Source organism: Poecilia mexicana, unplaced genomic scaffold (genome assembly GCF_051168715.1).
Source record: "Poecilia mexicana isolate PSO_F unplaced genomic scaffold, ASM5116871v1 scaffold_15, whole genome shotgun sequence".
In the NCBI taxonomy this organism is placed as follows: domain Eukaryota; kingdom Metazoa; phylum Chordata; class Actinopteri; order Cyprinodontiformes; family Poeciliidae; genus Poecilia; species Poecilia mexicana.
In genome coordinates this window covers 5,746,499-5,762,981 of record NW_028263384.1, presented here as the reverse complement: position 1 = coordinate 5,762,981, position 16,483 = coordinate 5,746,499, and the positions used below count along the sequence as shown (strand labels likewise).

Below are 16,483 nucleotides of genomic sequence, written 5' to 3'. Positions count from 1 at the left end.
GTTATGTTGTCAGACCACAACCAGCTGGTTGGTGACAGATTCCAGATGAGTCTGTAGTTGTGCAACACTTTTCTGAAGTCCAGAAAACCAAAAGGACTTTACATTCAGTATTGATGCATAGACTCACATGCTTATGTCAAAGCCACAGCTGCAATGCAGTTTTCCAGTAATTTATTTGGGAACTTTCCAGTTTTCAACCTGGCATCATTAAAATCATGGGCCTTTGAGAATCCAGTTCAGAAAAAGTCATTCTAATGGATTTTTAATAAACATTGTTATAATAAAACCCATGTTCCAATCGTTTGACTGTTGCAATAAATAAAGTAATTACTATTCTGGAAAACACAAACACCACACAAATCTAAAATGTATAACTTTATATAAAAGTAAAGCATTACATTTAAGCTTTTACCATACATCAGAAATTATTGCATCAAGATTTAAAGCAGTACAAGAGGCATTATCAACTCAAATGTAGTCGAGAGGTTGACTCACTTTAGGCTGGCTACCAGGATTTCATGATTTCTGAAATGTTTCTAATCTATCCTTGAAGCAAAAATATAAAAACAGTATACAAAAAATGAAAGATAAAAAGTACCTTATTTCACCAGCTTCACACAATTTTTTAAACCAGTGATACTGCAAGTCTCTCAGTGTATGAGTCCACTATACCAGTAAGCTACAAATAAAAAAAAAACATTTTTGGCAAGCCTAAAAAAACAAAAAACAAAAAAACAAAAAAAAGGCTCAGAAAGACCTCTCTAATTTAGAAAACTCATAAAACCAAACCCTGAAGTGGCTCAACTACCAATGGGCCTGAACTAAAATTCACAAAACAACATCTCACTGATGTCAGTACTTCAGCACACTTAAACTCATGCAGCTTCATTTCCTCAGTACTGGAACATTTACATCATGTCATCATCTCCTCCTCCGTACATGTCTGCCAGTTTCTTGAAGCGAGGGCCCCAGTCGCTGAGGCAGTCATAGTCCTGGTCTCCATCGCTTGACGAGTTCAGAGACGAAATGCTTCCAGCTTCAGAACCTCCTCCTTCATAATCAAACACCAGCAGGGAGTCGTAGGGGGGAGCAGTCGGGTCGTTGTCTGCCGCCTTCAGGTTCTGTGTCGTAGAGTGAAATGCATTATAATGCTTACAGGCTTATTTTTCAACAGAAGTAAGTTTTTCAGTGGTGTTCTGAACTCACATCATCAATGAAGCCGCCGATATCTTCTGGATTGGCAGGCCGAGGTTTGTACACAACAGGCTGGTACTGAAAAACTGGAGCCACTTCATCCCTGAACACATGGGGACGGTTGTCCAAACCACGGTGGAGAACACCCAGATCAAAGTAGTCCTAATGGAGAATAATGCAAAATAAAGCTTCCTTTTCGATTACAAGTCATGAAAACAGTCACTGTGTTAAACCACCAGAAGAGCTTGTTGAAAGTAAAGATTTAAATGTGTTCTCATGAACAGTTATAGCCATCAGCCCCATGTAAAAAAATATTACATGTAAACAATGTTCCAGAGTATAAATCTTGATTATATAAGCAGCATTTACCTGGTCCTCCTCTCCGCCTCCCTCCTCATCATAAAAAAAGATGTCGTCTCTGACGTCTTTATCTAGGAGTAAAGGTTGTTCCTTCTTTGGCTTGTTTTTATTTGCCAATAGCAGCAGCAGCAGGACCAGCACTGAAAGAGAAAAAAGCTGACATTACTTTTAATTTCAAGAGCAAAATCATCCCATATAGCTGGAAGGTGGCCACTATGGACTGACTGTGTCTTTAGATAAACACTGGAAAAGGAGATGAATGATGATGCCAAAATATGTCCTGGGTTACCTCATCAAGTCTGGACAGATAAAATACAATACAATCTACTCCAGTCAAGACTGAGGGTGAGTGGAGTAGTAGACAGAGAAACTAATCCAGACAAAAGCAGAGTGAAAATATCTGACATGACTCTCTTCAAGTAGCAAATTCAGTAAATTATTCTTTTAGTTAATTCATAGTTGAACTTTTGTCATTTAGAGACTGAAAAGATCAAAACCATAAGCAATTTTTCTTCAGACCAACTTTCATTGAAAGAACCTATATTCATCTAGAACTGTGGTAAATTCTTAAACTCACTAAGTAGCAGGAGGACGCCACCGAGTATTCCCAGGATCACTGGCAGGTTAGAGCCAGCAATAACTTTCTCTCTACAGGTCACTTCTTCTCCAGTGCAGTCACACACTTCAACTGTGACTGTGCTGACCTGAGACAGGCCCTGGTTGTCTGAAACCGTCATGATCACCTTGTAAAATCCGCTCTCCAGCTCACGGATCAAAGTCAGAATAATACCAGTTTCTGAAAAAGAAAAATATACAATAAACACCGTCACAAAACTAATTCCTACATTGCCAATTGTTTTGTCAATACAAGTTTCTTTTCATCAAGCTTTATTGCATTCCCACTACAAACATTTAGATTTGTTTTATTCAGGTGATCTTTAAGCAATATTTCTATTTTACAGGTTTAGGCAGTTTTTATTTGCAGAGGTAACTTTGGCTTGGTCAGCTTCGGTCTGCCAGATTAGCAGAAAATTCAACAGGCCTTTGGAATCATTTACATCGCCATTAGAACAGAAACGGCAACAATATTGTGATATAATTGTTAGTTCATATCAGTCATTACTAGTTTACATACTGTTGTTGTTCATCACAGCGGTCCAGTTAGCCTTAGTAGAGGAGTCCTTTATGTTGACGCTGTATGGAGAAGTAAAGCCTGGTCCATCTTTATCTGTTACAGTCAGCAGCTGATGAGCTGGTTTCTTGTTACAGACCTGTGGAAACAAAATGGATTTAAACCGCTGATGGGATTATGCTACAGTACATTTGTAATTTTCTATTCAACAACTGAAAATTAAGTCAAACTATAACTAAGCTGGCCAACTGAGGTGATGCTTGGTCAGTGGCACAAGAAGTGGGGATGCACTGTACGCAATGCAGAGGGGCGCTGCACTAGAGGGGGCGCCAAAACGATGTGGGGAAATTTTTTTCTAGTCTGTATTTTCTGTATTTAACAGCTGTTTGTGCATGTATGAAATGATCAATAGCGGAACGGCACTGATCAGACGTCCCTCTGCTCTTGCACCTCCTCTCCTGTCGCTCTCTACTCCCACATAGGTCTGTTGGGAGTGAACCCCTTCGAAACCGTGCTCAAGTGCGTCCTCCCGCCCCTTTTTAAAATCTGAATTGTCGTATACAGTGCACTTGACAAAAGTGAGGTAAAGATGGAGTGGCAGAAAAAAAAATAGCTCTCTGGGGCACCAAACAGGGAGAGGGATAAAGACATTGGAGAAAGCTTTTCAAAATGATTGAAAAACAGTAGGTAAGTATAATCAGTGTTTAGGGTTACCACCCGTCCCCTAAAATACAGAATCTTCCTATATTTGGCTGCTAAATGTTGCATATTGAACAAATACAAGACACAATTTGTTCCATATTTCTATAAATGTCCGATACACACGCCTATCACACACATCAACATTATTTAGTCAATAATGACCAAAATAAAACAAGAAATATTAAGGTTAGCTAACTGTCATAGCAGGAGCTATACAGGACCCCTGGAGCACTACCGACAAACGACCTCTACCAGATATTTCACCACGTTCTCAGAAGAAAACTCTTGCAAAAGTACAGTCGTGAGTGGGAAGACACACATGCCAGGCAGAACAATATTGGTGAGGAATACTGGCAATTCTTTTTAAAAATGTGCTGTATTATGTCAGATGGATATATTATATCCATATTATATCAAATGGATAAGGGAGGAACACTGCAGACCCATAAGAACCTAAAGAACCAGACATCAGCATCTCCTGAGAATTTGGATAACCTGACTTCCTATCAAGCTATATGAATGAAGGAAAACATGCTAACCAATGGCTCAGACACAAACCTGCAGCCCAAGGGTGGTTCTAGACAAACGACTGACTCAACAGGGTCTTCGGTTCACTTAATGAAATATTACCCTGTTTTTATTTCATATTTTTAAGTTCCCCCCCATGAAAAAACACACATTACCCTGTGGTCGTCATAGAACTCCTTATTTGTTTAAATATTTTGGTATTAGACTTTAAAATACCCGAATTTACTTTTGGCTGTCTGACAAGAATTTAAAAATATAAATCCTGTATTATGATCAGTCACTCAGTACTTGAGCATTTTACTTTTTATCAAATACTTTTGCACTTGCTTATTTAAAGCTTAATATACTAGATTATGGGTACAGTCCATTGGTACGGTCCATTTCATTTGATGCTATTCTTGACAAATGGCAAGTGCAAAGTCACGAAATGTAACAGTGTAGTGTTAAAACACTGTTTTAACACTACACTGCGGGGTGGATGCTGATGGTGTGTCCACATACACCTCAGAAAGTATGTAGTTATGCCCTTGTGCTCGGTGATGACGTAACCATCCAGAATCAAAACAGAGCAAGCAGGACACAGAGTAGCTCTCATTTTGCACCCATTTAAAAAAAAGGTAGGAGCAAAACATAAATTATCTAGACCTGGTTTGGGTGGAGGGTACGTACTTGAAATGAACGATCCTCAACAACTGGGGCGTTGTCGTTGACATCCTCAAGTTTAATGATTAGCGTTCCAGTTCCTGTAGCTGGGATCTGATCTGGAGACATGGAAGAAACAGTAGTGAAGCATGAATAGTCCTGTTGACACCTTCAATGATCTAATGAGGAAGTAGAAGAAAATCTCTACAAGAAAAATTGAGAAATTCAGTGCTACAGGTAATGATATTCTAAAGAGCTCTTTTCAAGGCAATCTTGACAGTTTTAGCTCAAATCATTGAATTCCTTTTAACTTGCACTGATTCATAAAGATTTCTTCCAAAACCATTAAGACTGTCAACTCTCACACCTACCATCATCATATGCACCAATCAGGGCTGTGTATTTCTCCTCCTTGACAAAGCTGGATTCTCTGTCCATTTGGTTTCTCACTTTTATCACACCAGTATCCTTATCAATGCCAAACCACCCAGCTGGGTCTTTGAGTATTTTATACCTGAACATCAAGGACAAAAACTGATATAAATAACACAAAGCAGGACTTTGCAAACAGAATAATGAAGAGATTAGTATTTATCTACAACATAAATTTAAAATATGTATGCAGACATTCCTCAAGTTGGAGGATTTTCAGGTTCCTTACATGACTTTCTGTTTGCGTCCAGTGTCTGGATCAGAAGCCGTGTACTGCACTACAGTGCTGTTCACAGCAAGGTTCTCACTTTTGGAAACATGCTTCTCTTCTGTTTCAAAAATGGGAGGTTCATTGACATCCTTCACAGTCACCACCACTGTAGCAGTGGAAGTAACCAATTGAACAGAAGGAGCAAAAGGAGCCTCATTCACCACTGTGACCAGCAGAGTGTGCTTACTGGTTCTCTCAAAGTCCAGACCCTGGATTAATGGAAGAAAGTTTTAGTGTCAACTCAGACATTAACAGCTCAGGCTGAACTTCAAATGATAAATGTAATAGGAGCTGAATTTTGATTAAAACAAACTACTTTACAATAGTTAAATTTGGTCCAACAATCAGAACCTGCTGGTCCTCTTACCTTAGCAGTAGTGATGATTCCTTCTTGTTTGTTTGTTCCTGTTTTCACAGTAAATAGATTTCCTGGATCTCCATTAATGATGCTGAATTTTGCATTCCAGGCAGGAGTATGAGGCTCATCACCGTCTGTCACCTCCATCTTAACAACTAGAGCATCTACCTTATTCTCTTCAACTGTTCCCGCATACTGAGAGGAGACGGAAGACATTTTTAAGGTTGATCACCACAACAAATTCCAAATCATCTTCACACATTTGCATACACAACTCATCCTTTAACTCTTGGGGATTCTTGGCTTACCAAAATGGGACATCCTGCTTTACTGCTTTGATTCTCAACATCTCAGTCAGAACAATTAATTCTATGAAACTTGGCCAAGACTTTTTTTTTTTTTAAGTTTCCTTTTAAAAATGTGTTGTCCCTGTGATTATAAGTTATGCAGAACAAAATATATGCATTTTGTGTACACTTAAGACCTTTTGTCTCATTTTGGTCCCATTGACTGCTATTTAACCACATATTTTCAGTGGAGAGAGTTATTCTAGCATTTTAAAATAACTTTTCAATGAAAACCAAACTAATCCAAGATTCTGCCTTCAAAATACAAGAAAAGCTTGTTTTGGGTGTGATGACCTCCTTGATATTACCACAGGCCCTGTCCATTTATTTAATCAAGTTTCAATGGGGAAAAAGTAGTCCTGGTATGTTGGCAAAGATGTAAAGGAATGGTGTGAATGTGATATATTTCGTGTGTGTGTGTGTGTGTAAAATAAAGTATGTTTTGTTTATGTTTTCTCCATCACAGGAAAGGTTGATGTGTGGCGTAGCATGTTTGTATAGGTACAGGTGGCAATCAAAGTTAAAGTTGACTTTGTTTATGTTTCTTTGTCAAGAGAAAGAGACCGCTCTCCTATGAGCTCTTTGCACGTCTGCTTCCACATTCAGGGTTAAGCAGCTCTGTCATTTCCAGTCAATTGAAAATAGCATTTTACACTTGGTGTTTGCAGGGTTTGACCAAGGTAACAATTAATGATATATATCAGTGGTCCCCAAAGTCGGTCCTCGAGGGCAGGCATCTTGCATGTTTTAGTTCTCTCCCTGGTTCAGCACACCTGCATCAAATGATGGCTCATTAGAAGGCCTAAGGAGAACACTGACTTGCTGAAGAGATTGTTACTACCACTAGGGAGAGAACTAAAATATGCAGGATGCCAGCCCTCGAGGACCGACTTTGGGTCCACTGATGTACATTGATCTGATGCTCCAACAAGTAAGCTGAAGAAAGGTTTTAAGATGTATGCCTTGTTATACATTCACAAATACGAAGGTGAGTTTTACGGTCTTTAATCTTTGTGACTAACATTAACTTTAGCTTATGCTAGTAGACAATATCGGCTGACATTTTCATGATAAAAATGTGCTATTTAAGTATCTAAACATTTTAATCCATTCTACCGAACAATGTTTTTACTGCATTTTGTGTTTATTTTCAAGTATGTTGCTGTAATGTGGGTTTATTGTCATTAATGTCAGAGACCAAGCAACGGGGGAGATGATGGTGCGGGCTTTTTGCTTCCAAAGCATGAGGAAGCACAAGAAGCCCCATAGCTTAAAAGTAGGGCATAACTGGTGTCAGAGTTCGAGTTCAGCTGACTGTTCAGGTTTGGAGTTGTTGCTTTTAGAAAAATATGGCCGTGTTCCTTAAGGTCTCCGTGTCATTTCGTTTTATTACTTTTGTATGCTTCTTGTGAAGAGCTCAAATAGGATGGTGTTAACAGCAGCGTATACAGGCGGATCAGTTGCTCGGCTGTCTGGCTGTGATCTGCTCACTCGTTCCCATACATTTGCTCTTTCAGGCTGAATACAGAAGTAATTCCATGGAAATAACACAGGGATGGCTCCTTTCTTTCCCATCCATCTCCCATCGGTAGCATTAGGCTGAAGAAGCTGATCCGCAGTGAAGTGAAGGCTGCAAACTTTGCTGCTCGGCGTTAGCTTTAACTTGTCGCGACAAATAGTTTCAAGCCCATTATATTTGGAAGACAATGTTCATGGTATTGCTTTATTTGCTTCTGAAATATGACCGTCTCTTCTAGCTGTCACGGTAACTCAAAGCGGAAGCAAGAAAGCCACTAATACGGATGTGACATCATCGCTGTAGGTGCAAAAAGCCTATTAGATGAGAGGAGCAGCGTGTTTATGCAGTTAGGCTAGTTTATCTCGGAGAAATTACCACCTAGAAAATGCTGCAGCCATGACTAGAGAACTCCGTGTGGAGATTTACCAGATTGCAAGTCTGAGGATGATGAGGATGAAATGTCTGATGTAAATATAAGCAGAAGTCAAAATTCATATGAGGGGGACGAATTGCAGCCTGGCAAAGGAGGATCCTTTCAACTGAGAGGAGGAGGAAGCAATGGGTGATGGGAAATCTCCATGAAGATGATAATAAAAAAAAAAAGACAGGGAAATTCTGTGGTCTTCCACACATGAAAAGGCTTTTCTCCTCATCTCTCAACTCCAGGATCTCCAGGCTTTTGACTACATTCATCTCTCTTTACAGACTTCTTGCAGCTAATCCTGCACTTCTCAGACCTACAGGGGAGGTCATCAGTAAATATACAGAATGATTTGGGTGAGGAGCAGCATCTTTGTTGTCTACATGTTAAAAATACTGTATATTTTGTTTTCCCCCCTTCAAAAAAAAAAAAAAGATTTCTGGACAAAAATTTAAGTTTATCTCTATAGCTGCAACAAGACAGTTTAAAGTGCTTTATATGACAGGCATAAAACCATAGAAAAGATTTTTAAAATGAGAAAACCCTCATATCTCTGTATAGATCTGAAGTTATTGAAAAGATTGAATGGATGGAAAGTGGGAAAAAAAATTAGATTGAATTTTTACTGCTCTTTTGTAAGATGTACCATTTCAGGTCACGAATGTAAAGTGTGTCAGTTTTAACTCTCATTACTCCAAAAATAATAATGCGTAAACATCAATACTGTTAATTTTTGACCTGGTCAAGGCTGGAACATCCACATCAAAGATTCAATTTTGCTGTTTATTTTTGAAAAATATTGCATATTTTGGGTTTTTCCTCCTTCAAAAATTTGAATTTTTTTTAACAAAACAGGCATAAAACAGAAAATATTTTAAAAATTGAAAAACTGAGTAAAATGGTCCTCCATTTAAAAAAATATATTCTTGTTTTAAGAGCAACTAATTTATAAATGGAGATCTTCAAACAAAGCCACGCGTTAAAGTAACATGTTTTAATAAAAATTAATAATAATAAAGTTGTGTTCTACTTACTTCTTCTGGCTGTGTAAAGACTGGAGCGTGATCGTTGCTGTCCGTCACTTTGATAATCACTTTGGTTAATGCAGTCAAACCTTCTCCCTTCATGTCAGCTGCCTGTACTTGCAGTTCATACTCGGGAATTTTCTGTTGAATGAATGTTGACTTTAATTAAACAGGACACTTGTAGTTTGCTGTCACTGAACTGTAGAAAATCATCTTCCTAAAATATTCAACACTACTTCAGTTCTCATTTATCACTTGCAGAGCTTAGATGCCTTTAAGAAAAACTTAGTTTAGAAAATATTTAGGCTCCAACAAACAGTACAAAGCTCATTCTGAGAAACGTATCAGAAGATTTCAAGTAGAGAAATGACATGACATAAAAAAAGATTTAATGAAATCATGCCAACAGGTATGCGTGTTTGTAGCTTAAAGGAGAGAACATTGAATCTGATACAGGACACTGCAGGAGAGGTGGGAAAAAGTTGGACACCAGGAAGAGCAAGGAAACATTCTACAGTTGTGCATGTGGAGCAACACCAACCGGCAGAAATAACACAAGCACAAAGGACACCAGAGCTTGGTACACAGGTAAGTTGGCTTCAATTTTAAACCTTGCTGACTTGCTGGAGGGATTTTACAAGGCTATAAACTGAAGGAATGATTTGTGTTAATTCTACTAGAGAAGTAGTTATCCGTTACTAGTAGCCCCGTTTGCTGAGCTGCATGAAGCTGATCTCAGTGAAGAGCCGAAGACCAAGTCTTTATAAGACAGAAACACCAGTCTTATGTTGTGACCAGTCCTGATGAATAATATTCATCTTCAGACAGCCTGGCAGCTTGATATGCTTCAGCTGTACTTAGAGAGGTGTTGAAAGTCATCCACTTACAACATGGAAGCCGATGCAACATTAAGCTAGGATGCTACATTAAGCTATGTAGCCGATGCTACATTAAGCTGCAAACAAGCAGTTTGCCAACTGAAAACTGCATGTTTGCAGTTAGCAATAGTCACTTAACTGTTGTCAACTCAGGTCAGGATTTTTAAATATTGGAAGCAGAGATTGGTCAAAAAACTGCAATCACAGCACTGCTGCACATTTCGCTGGACGTTGCAAAAGTGGCAGATGTGAGCGTTTTAGTAACCACACTTTTCTTTGTGAAAATGTAAAGCACCTTCAATTTCCTGCAATTTTGCTAAAAAACTGTGGCAGTCTATTTTTTCCCCCCAGTATTCTGTGCATATACTGAGAGTGATACGAGTGCATTGCATCTCTGCAGCAATCAGAAATCTTGATTTGTAGTTTAAAATTTCTGAGATGGTGCTGAGAAGCTCTTGCTCTCTCTCCGACACAGACGAAAATGACGTAGGTGATGAACTTTAACAAATACACTTTTGATATAATCCAGCATATTTTCTTAATTATAATAACCTTGTGCTCTGCTAAAATGCATTTCCTGAAAAATGTATATTTCAAATGAAGAACTAACTTAAGTTAGTTAACTAAAGACTGCTGTTTTCATACTTTAAAGAAATGCCTCATCTTTTCATGTCAACTTCAGTTAATTATAAGGTATAAATCTCAGCATGATCGATCATAATATTTAGAAATAATAATGTAACTTTGTTTCTTGGGGTTTATATTCCTGTTTGACAATAACTTCTGCTTTTGAAACTACATCATCTTCAAAAATCTTTGCATTTCATAAGAAAAATACACGTTAATTGTAGCCCAATTCTGATTTTAGTCAGATGGGTGAAAACTGTCAGAATTCTCACCTCTCGGTCCAGCCCAGCTTCGTTGACTCTGATGACTCCAGTTTTTGGGTTGATGGTAAACATGTTGGGACTGGGCTGCTCTGGCTTCTGATTCATTATACGGTACCCAATATCAGAGTTGTCAGTATTTGGCTGATCAGCATCTGTGGCCTCAACCTTAATCACCTCAGTACCTAATCAAGATGAAACGAATAACAGTCAGAGAAGCAGCTATTAAGATTTAACAGTGAAGGTAAGCTGAACTAAGAAGCTCATCACTCCCAAATAATTTGGCATCAATATCACAAAGTTTGTTGTTTTTTATTTATTTTAGATCAGTAAAGGATTGATTTTAAAATAATTAGTATTTTATTTTTAAAAACAGACACTTTGAATTCTGATTTGAGTGTCAACGTAATGACCACGCTATTAACGGGCTCCCAAGAAAACTAAAAAATTTGAAAACATTCTTGTTGCATTAAAGCAACAAGAATGTATGCAAAGAGGTGAAAAGGGACAGGGGTCAGCAAAATACTCCAAAAACTGATGCTTCGAAGTTCCAAAAGTGCAAGTTTAAAGCTCAGAAAATATTGCCAACATCTCGGCTAATGCAACTAACTGGAAATATGTCTGAATGGGAGATGGGGTTACAGGATATAAGAGGCTTTTGACAGGAAAATAATGCAAAGTTGGGGGAAAGTCAAAGAAGAAAATCTAAAGATGAACGCCAGACTTATGAGGCTGAGTTGGACTGAAAAAGCGGAGGAAAGGATTTTGAACATTGAGGATGTCGTCACTGAAATAATAAAGCTACAGATAAAACTGGAGGATAAAGTAATGGACCAAGAGAGCCGTACACAAAGAGAGAACATGCATTGCATAAACAATAAACAATACATTTATGGTGTATCCAATACCGCACTACAGGTCTCTCTAACAATGAGATGAAGCCAACTTTGGTTTCCTATTGCAGGTTCTGATTCGGGAAATAGCTAAAGGGAGATTCCTAGCTGACCAAACTACAACATCTAGACTCTTCAAACATGGAGTGGACTATTCTCAACTAATAACAGAATATTTAAACCAGGAGAGGGATTTGTGAAACTTTTATTCGACTTTAATAAAGGGCAGTTTCTGCCAGGGAATCGGGCATTAGAAAACCTAAAGACTTTCCTGTCTCAGAAGAGGCTCTGACTCCACCAGATCACCAACCAATTCTGAGGATGAACTTCCACATCGTCTTCATGGTGTAAGGCACATGTGTCAAACTCAAGGCCCGCGGGCCACATGTGGCCCGCCATGTCATTTTATGTGGCCCCCCAGCGTTTTATAGGTCCATGATTGACTTAAAATAGGTTTTGAGCACGAATTGACTACAAACTACATCTCCCATAATGCATTCCGATTGTTACCAGCCAACATTACGGCTTCTCGCCACTAGAGAGCAGCAGAGTCACCTTAAGCTGCTTATTGATTTTACCAGCGAATAAAACTGAGACTTCGACAAGCTAACATCAAAACGTCCAAGAAAAGAAAAATTGATCTACAAGTAAGACTGTGAATGAAGATGTGTGTGAGTTGGTGTCAGGGCGGCAGGTCGCGCTAGACTTATTTTGTTATCCGTTATCTTGACCGACAACATAAAAAAAAAAAAAAAAATTGGCCCTGTACTATTTTTATCCGTGAAATTACAATCATATTAACATCGGCTATTTAGCCGCATTTTATGCGGTTTAGTTAATATTCACCGTGAATCCTGATCCCATCACAAATTAAGCAGATAAATGCATCTACATTTTTCTCCGTAGTGACAAAAAAACCACTGACTGAGGCCCCAATAACTTTTAATAAATTAAATTAAGCGACTTCACTTAAATTAGCATCACTTCACCCGCTGGGGTCTGAACGCACTTCCTCCTAGTTCAAATCTGCAGAAAAATCTGCGCTAATTCATCAGTCAGTTGGATCTGTCTGATCCAAACAGATCAACTGAACTCAGTGTTTTACCCTGCGGGGTCCGGTGTGCGCTTTAAGGATTTTTTTTTTTTTTCGCTTCTCCGAAACGGACAGATGTTACGTCTGCAGCTCCTCCAGAGCGCCGCTCTCCTGGGTAACGTGCACCAAGAAGGCTCCATTTGTTAAATCCGCTGGATGAGTTACTCCCAGCGGTTTTTAATTCTTCGCAGTGGCGTAACGTAACTGCCTCCGCAGTGGTTGAGCAGCGCACTGCGCATGTTACAATCTAATTAACTTTTGCATCGTCATTTATTTCCTCAAGATAAACTACTGGCTCCTCAGATGGATTAACACAAAGTTGCATTCTCTTTAGTTTTCTCTGGTCTGTAATGGAGACTTGAATTTAACGCGCCATTTCAAACAAAGGTTTCGAATGCGCTTCCTAACCAGAAGCTCCAAAGAGTTATTTTTTAACAATATGAGGTGTTCAATTTATTTTTAATTAACATTGTATTTTCATACATTTTATGCTAGGGGTGCGCAAGTCTAGTTTTCCAGAGCTACCATCTGCAACTTTAGATGCGTTCCTTCTCTAACACACCTGGACCATTGACTCATTATAAGGCTCTACAGAACTGAGTTGCTGCTAATGAGGGAAGTCAACCTTTTGCCTGGGGTGTGTTTTAGCAGGGATGCATCTAAAAGTTGCAGTCTGAAGGACTGCAGCTGGGTACTCCTGATTTGTACCGTCAATGTGGCCCTTTGAGGGTGGCCAATATGCTGAAGTGGCCCTCGGTGAAATTGAGTTTGACACCCCTGGTGTAAGGTATGCTTTTTTTTGTTTGTTTGTTTTTTAACTGAGCAACTGGCTACATTTTTAACAGCAGCAAAAACCGGTGTGTTTACAACATTAAGTGCTTATTAAACATGATTTGAAAATAATTGGACAAAATTTATTCCCCTTGTTATTCTATCATTTCTCTTTCATACATTGTCCAGGGTGAATTCCGCCTCTCATCTGATGTCTGCTGGAGATGGGCACCACCAGCCCCCCTCACCACCCTGCAAGGATTAGCAAGATGATGCTAATCCTTGCAGGATTCTTATCACGTGGTGATAAGAACGTATGGATGGATGGATAAGTCCACATTTAAAAAAAAAAAAAAAACTTCATAGTTAAGGCCAACATCATCCGATTCTATGATATTGCTGATCACTTTTTCTACTAACAAATACAGGCAAAGACGACACCCAGAAATGTTTCTTCACCCCAGGCATCTGGTCCCAAACATCATTATCAGTTCTGATGATGCCATTTACATAGGAAGTCCACAACGTCTTCAAGTTGTAAGTCTTATTTTTTTTTTGTCGTTTTTCTGGACTCTTTAAAATTCAACTGCTTTCTCTGTTTAATTGCTCTATTGTTCTTTTTTGTAGGTTTCTGCAAAGTGCAGTGAATGGGAATGTCTGGACTAATACTGGAATAATGAGACATTGAATTAAAATGAATGAATGAATTTAAATTCTCTGTCCTTGGTGAAATATTTCACATTTCCTCTAAAGTATGCCTATTTTTTTACTGTGCTAATTTTCATGAGCATATTTTCTGTAAACTTAATATTTTGACAGTTTGTACAATTCTCTGATTTTATATTTTCAATGTACTCTTGAAAAATGAATATATTGAATACACACATATGAAACTGGGGGGTTCGGTACCTCAAAAAAGGTTAAGAACCAGTGTTTTAAAGTCTATGAGTGCTAAGAGGTTTATTGTTCGTCCTGTCCCAGTGCAAGCGGCATTCTTTTATATCTGTGGACCACCTGTGTAAAATGCCCCAATGCTTAAATCAAACACACCAATCTGATCAGCAATTACCATCTTTAAGAGGAAGACATGCATTCCATGTGGAGAGAGGAAAAAAATAAATAAATATATATATATATATATATATATATATATATATATATATATATATATATATATATATAAACACACACACACACATTTTATGTCAAAACATCTTGGACGAAGCCCACATCTGTGCAAGACTGTGGATGTGGTCACCTGTCTGTCCTAAACCAAAATGTTGTCAGTTTACTTTTGTTTATTTGGCGGCTTGGTGCTCTTTCTGTAAGCCAAGTAGCTTACATGTGCTGTGACGTATCAAAGTCACATCCTGACTTTGATATTTAGTATAATAAAAAAAAGAAAAAAGAAAGCAGATTAGATCCACTGTTTTGTGGGCCATACATAGTGTTAACATTGTTCAAAGGGTAAAATCAAAAGTTCCAAGCATAATTATAATTTAGTTTGTAAAAAGTAAAAATTTCTTTTTGCATTGTCATTATCTGAATCCTGGGACTTTACCTTTTTCTGAGGCCTCTGGAACTTCTCCCATATAGGTAGACATGGTGAAAATAGGTTTGTTGTCATTCTGGTCAATTACATTGATTACAATATCCATAGGATCCTCTGCACTTGTACTTCCCGCTGTCGCAGCATGGGCTTTAAGCTGTAAGAACGATAATTTTAACATATTGGAATAATATGGTCTCTTTGATTTTATGTTGCAAGAAAATTTATATTTTATCTTTCCCATTTTATAGACCATATGCAGTGTATTAAATCAGAGATGACAGTTTTTGAGTATTTTCTTGTAAACTTGAGAATTGTTTCAGAAAATTGTTTGACTTTCTTTAGTCTTTCATCTTTAACAAACAGCGAACAGAAGAGCATCAGGCTTAAAGCTACAAGAGAAAACACTGACCGTGTATTTGTCCTGTTTCTCTCTGTCCAGTCCCTGTGTTAAATACAGATAACCAGTGTCTCTGTCCATGGTAAAAAGTCCAACAGGAGGCTGATCAGCTCCAGGACCAGTGATGTTGTAAAAGATCTTCTTCGTTTTATCGGCATCAGAGCGAATCTGGACAACACAGACAAAGGTTGAGACATGTTTAAGCAACGCACAAAAACAGAGGAGGAATATATCTTAAAATACAAGGTACAATTGAAAGAACAAATAAAATTACACTGAATGTCATTGTTCTAGCATCATTCATACATACACAAGCCTATTCATTTTAATTTCTCTTACCTGAACAACTTCCTGGGGAAAAGGTCCTCTGTGATTCTCAGCAACATTCATAGGAGGGATAACCCAGTCTCTCTTTCTCCTCTTCAGCCCTGGATTAGATTTCGGGAAATACAGAATGGGAACCTGTGGAACATCCAAAGAAACAAATATATTTTAATCAGAAAACAACTGAAACTAAATGGCTTCCAGAAAAACAAATGCATCCTGACTTCAAATTTAATATAATAAAATTGCAGTCTGACAGGAAGCTCTTAATTTAAATTTCCTCTGAGCCAAAAGTTCAAATGAATCAGTCATAAAAAAAATGTGGAACATGAAGACCGTACAAAAATAAAAAAGTATGGAAACGGATAATGTTAAATACTACGGAGCCCCCAGGGGACATGGGGATTTTTTTTTCTTTTGCGTTCCCTCGCAAAAGCTTTTGTGTTCCCTCGCAATAATCTACTGATCAGTTCATGCGGCATAATTGATACTATAAGCCTTTTTTACGGTGGAAGCCATACTTTCTGCTTTAATACAAGGTTATAAGGTTTTTCCATGGACTACTGAGTTATTATCGCGGGTCATCAGTCATCTGATTGTGTCTCTATTGTGTTCGTAGTCTGAATGGTTTAAAGGGCTGCTTTCTGTGCCGTTCCATCTGAGCCTTAACAGACATAAACATGCAGTAAATAAATTGATTTTCAATCAGTTTTTTGCACCAAAGCGTTAATAATAATAAACACGTTTTCACTGAGGC

General features: G+C 38.2%; 1 protein-coding gene across 1 annotated transcript in view; it reads right to left on the bottom strand.

The window, feature by feature from the left end:
* Positions 1-362: 362 nt before the first annotated feature.
* Positions 363-16,483, bottom strand: part of LOC106908272 (cadherin-1-like) — a 33,155-nt gene continuing 17,034 nt past the window's right edge. Inside the window, exons 5-18 of the mRNA XM_014974326.2 lie at positions 15,742-15,864; positions 15,415-15,570; positions 15,015-15,159; positions 10,709-10,881; positions 8,941-9,072; positions 5,629-5,814; positions 5,220-5,470; positions 4,930-5,072; positions 4,586-4,677; positions 2,690-2,825; positions 2,132-2,350; positions 1,564-1,694; positions 1,207-1,356; positions 363-1,121 (exon numbers count right to left, since the gene is read on the bottom strand). Coding sequence (XP_014829812.2) covers positions 909-1,121; positions 1,207-1,356; positions 1,564-1,694; positions 2,132-2,350; positions 2,690-2,825; positions 4,586-4,677; positions 4,930-5,072; positions 5,220-5,470; positions 5,629-5,814; positions 8,941-9,072; positions 10,709-10,881; positions 15,015-15,159; positions 15,415-15,570; positions 15,742-15,864 — 2,250 coding nt within the window. The 3' untranslated portion in view covers positions 363-908. The remainder of the gene's footprint in view (positions 1,122-1,206; positions 1,357-1,563; positions 1,695-2,131; positions 2,351-2,689; positions 2,826-4,585; positions 4,678-4,929; positions 5,073-5,219; positions 5,471-5,628; positions 5,815-8,940; positions 9,073-10,708; positions 10,882-15,014; positions 15,160-15,414; positions 15,571-15,741; positions 15,865-16,483) is intronic.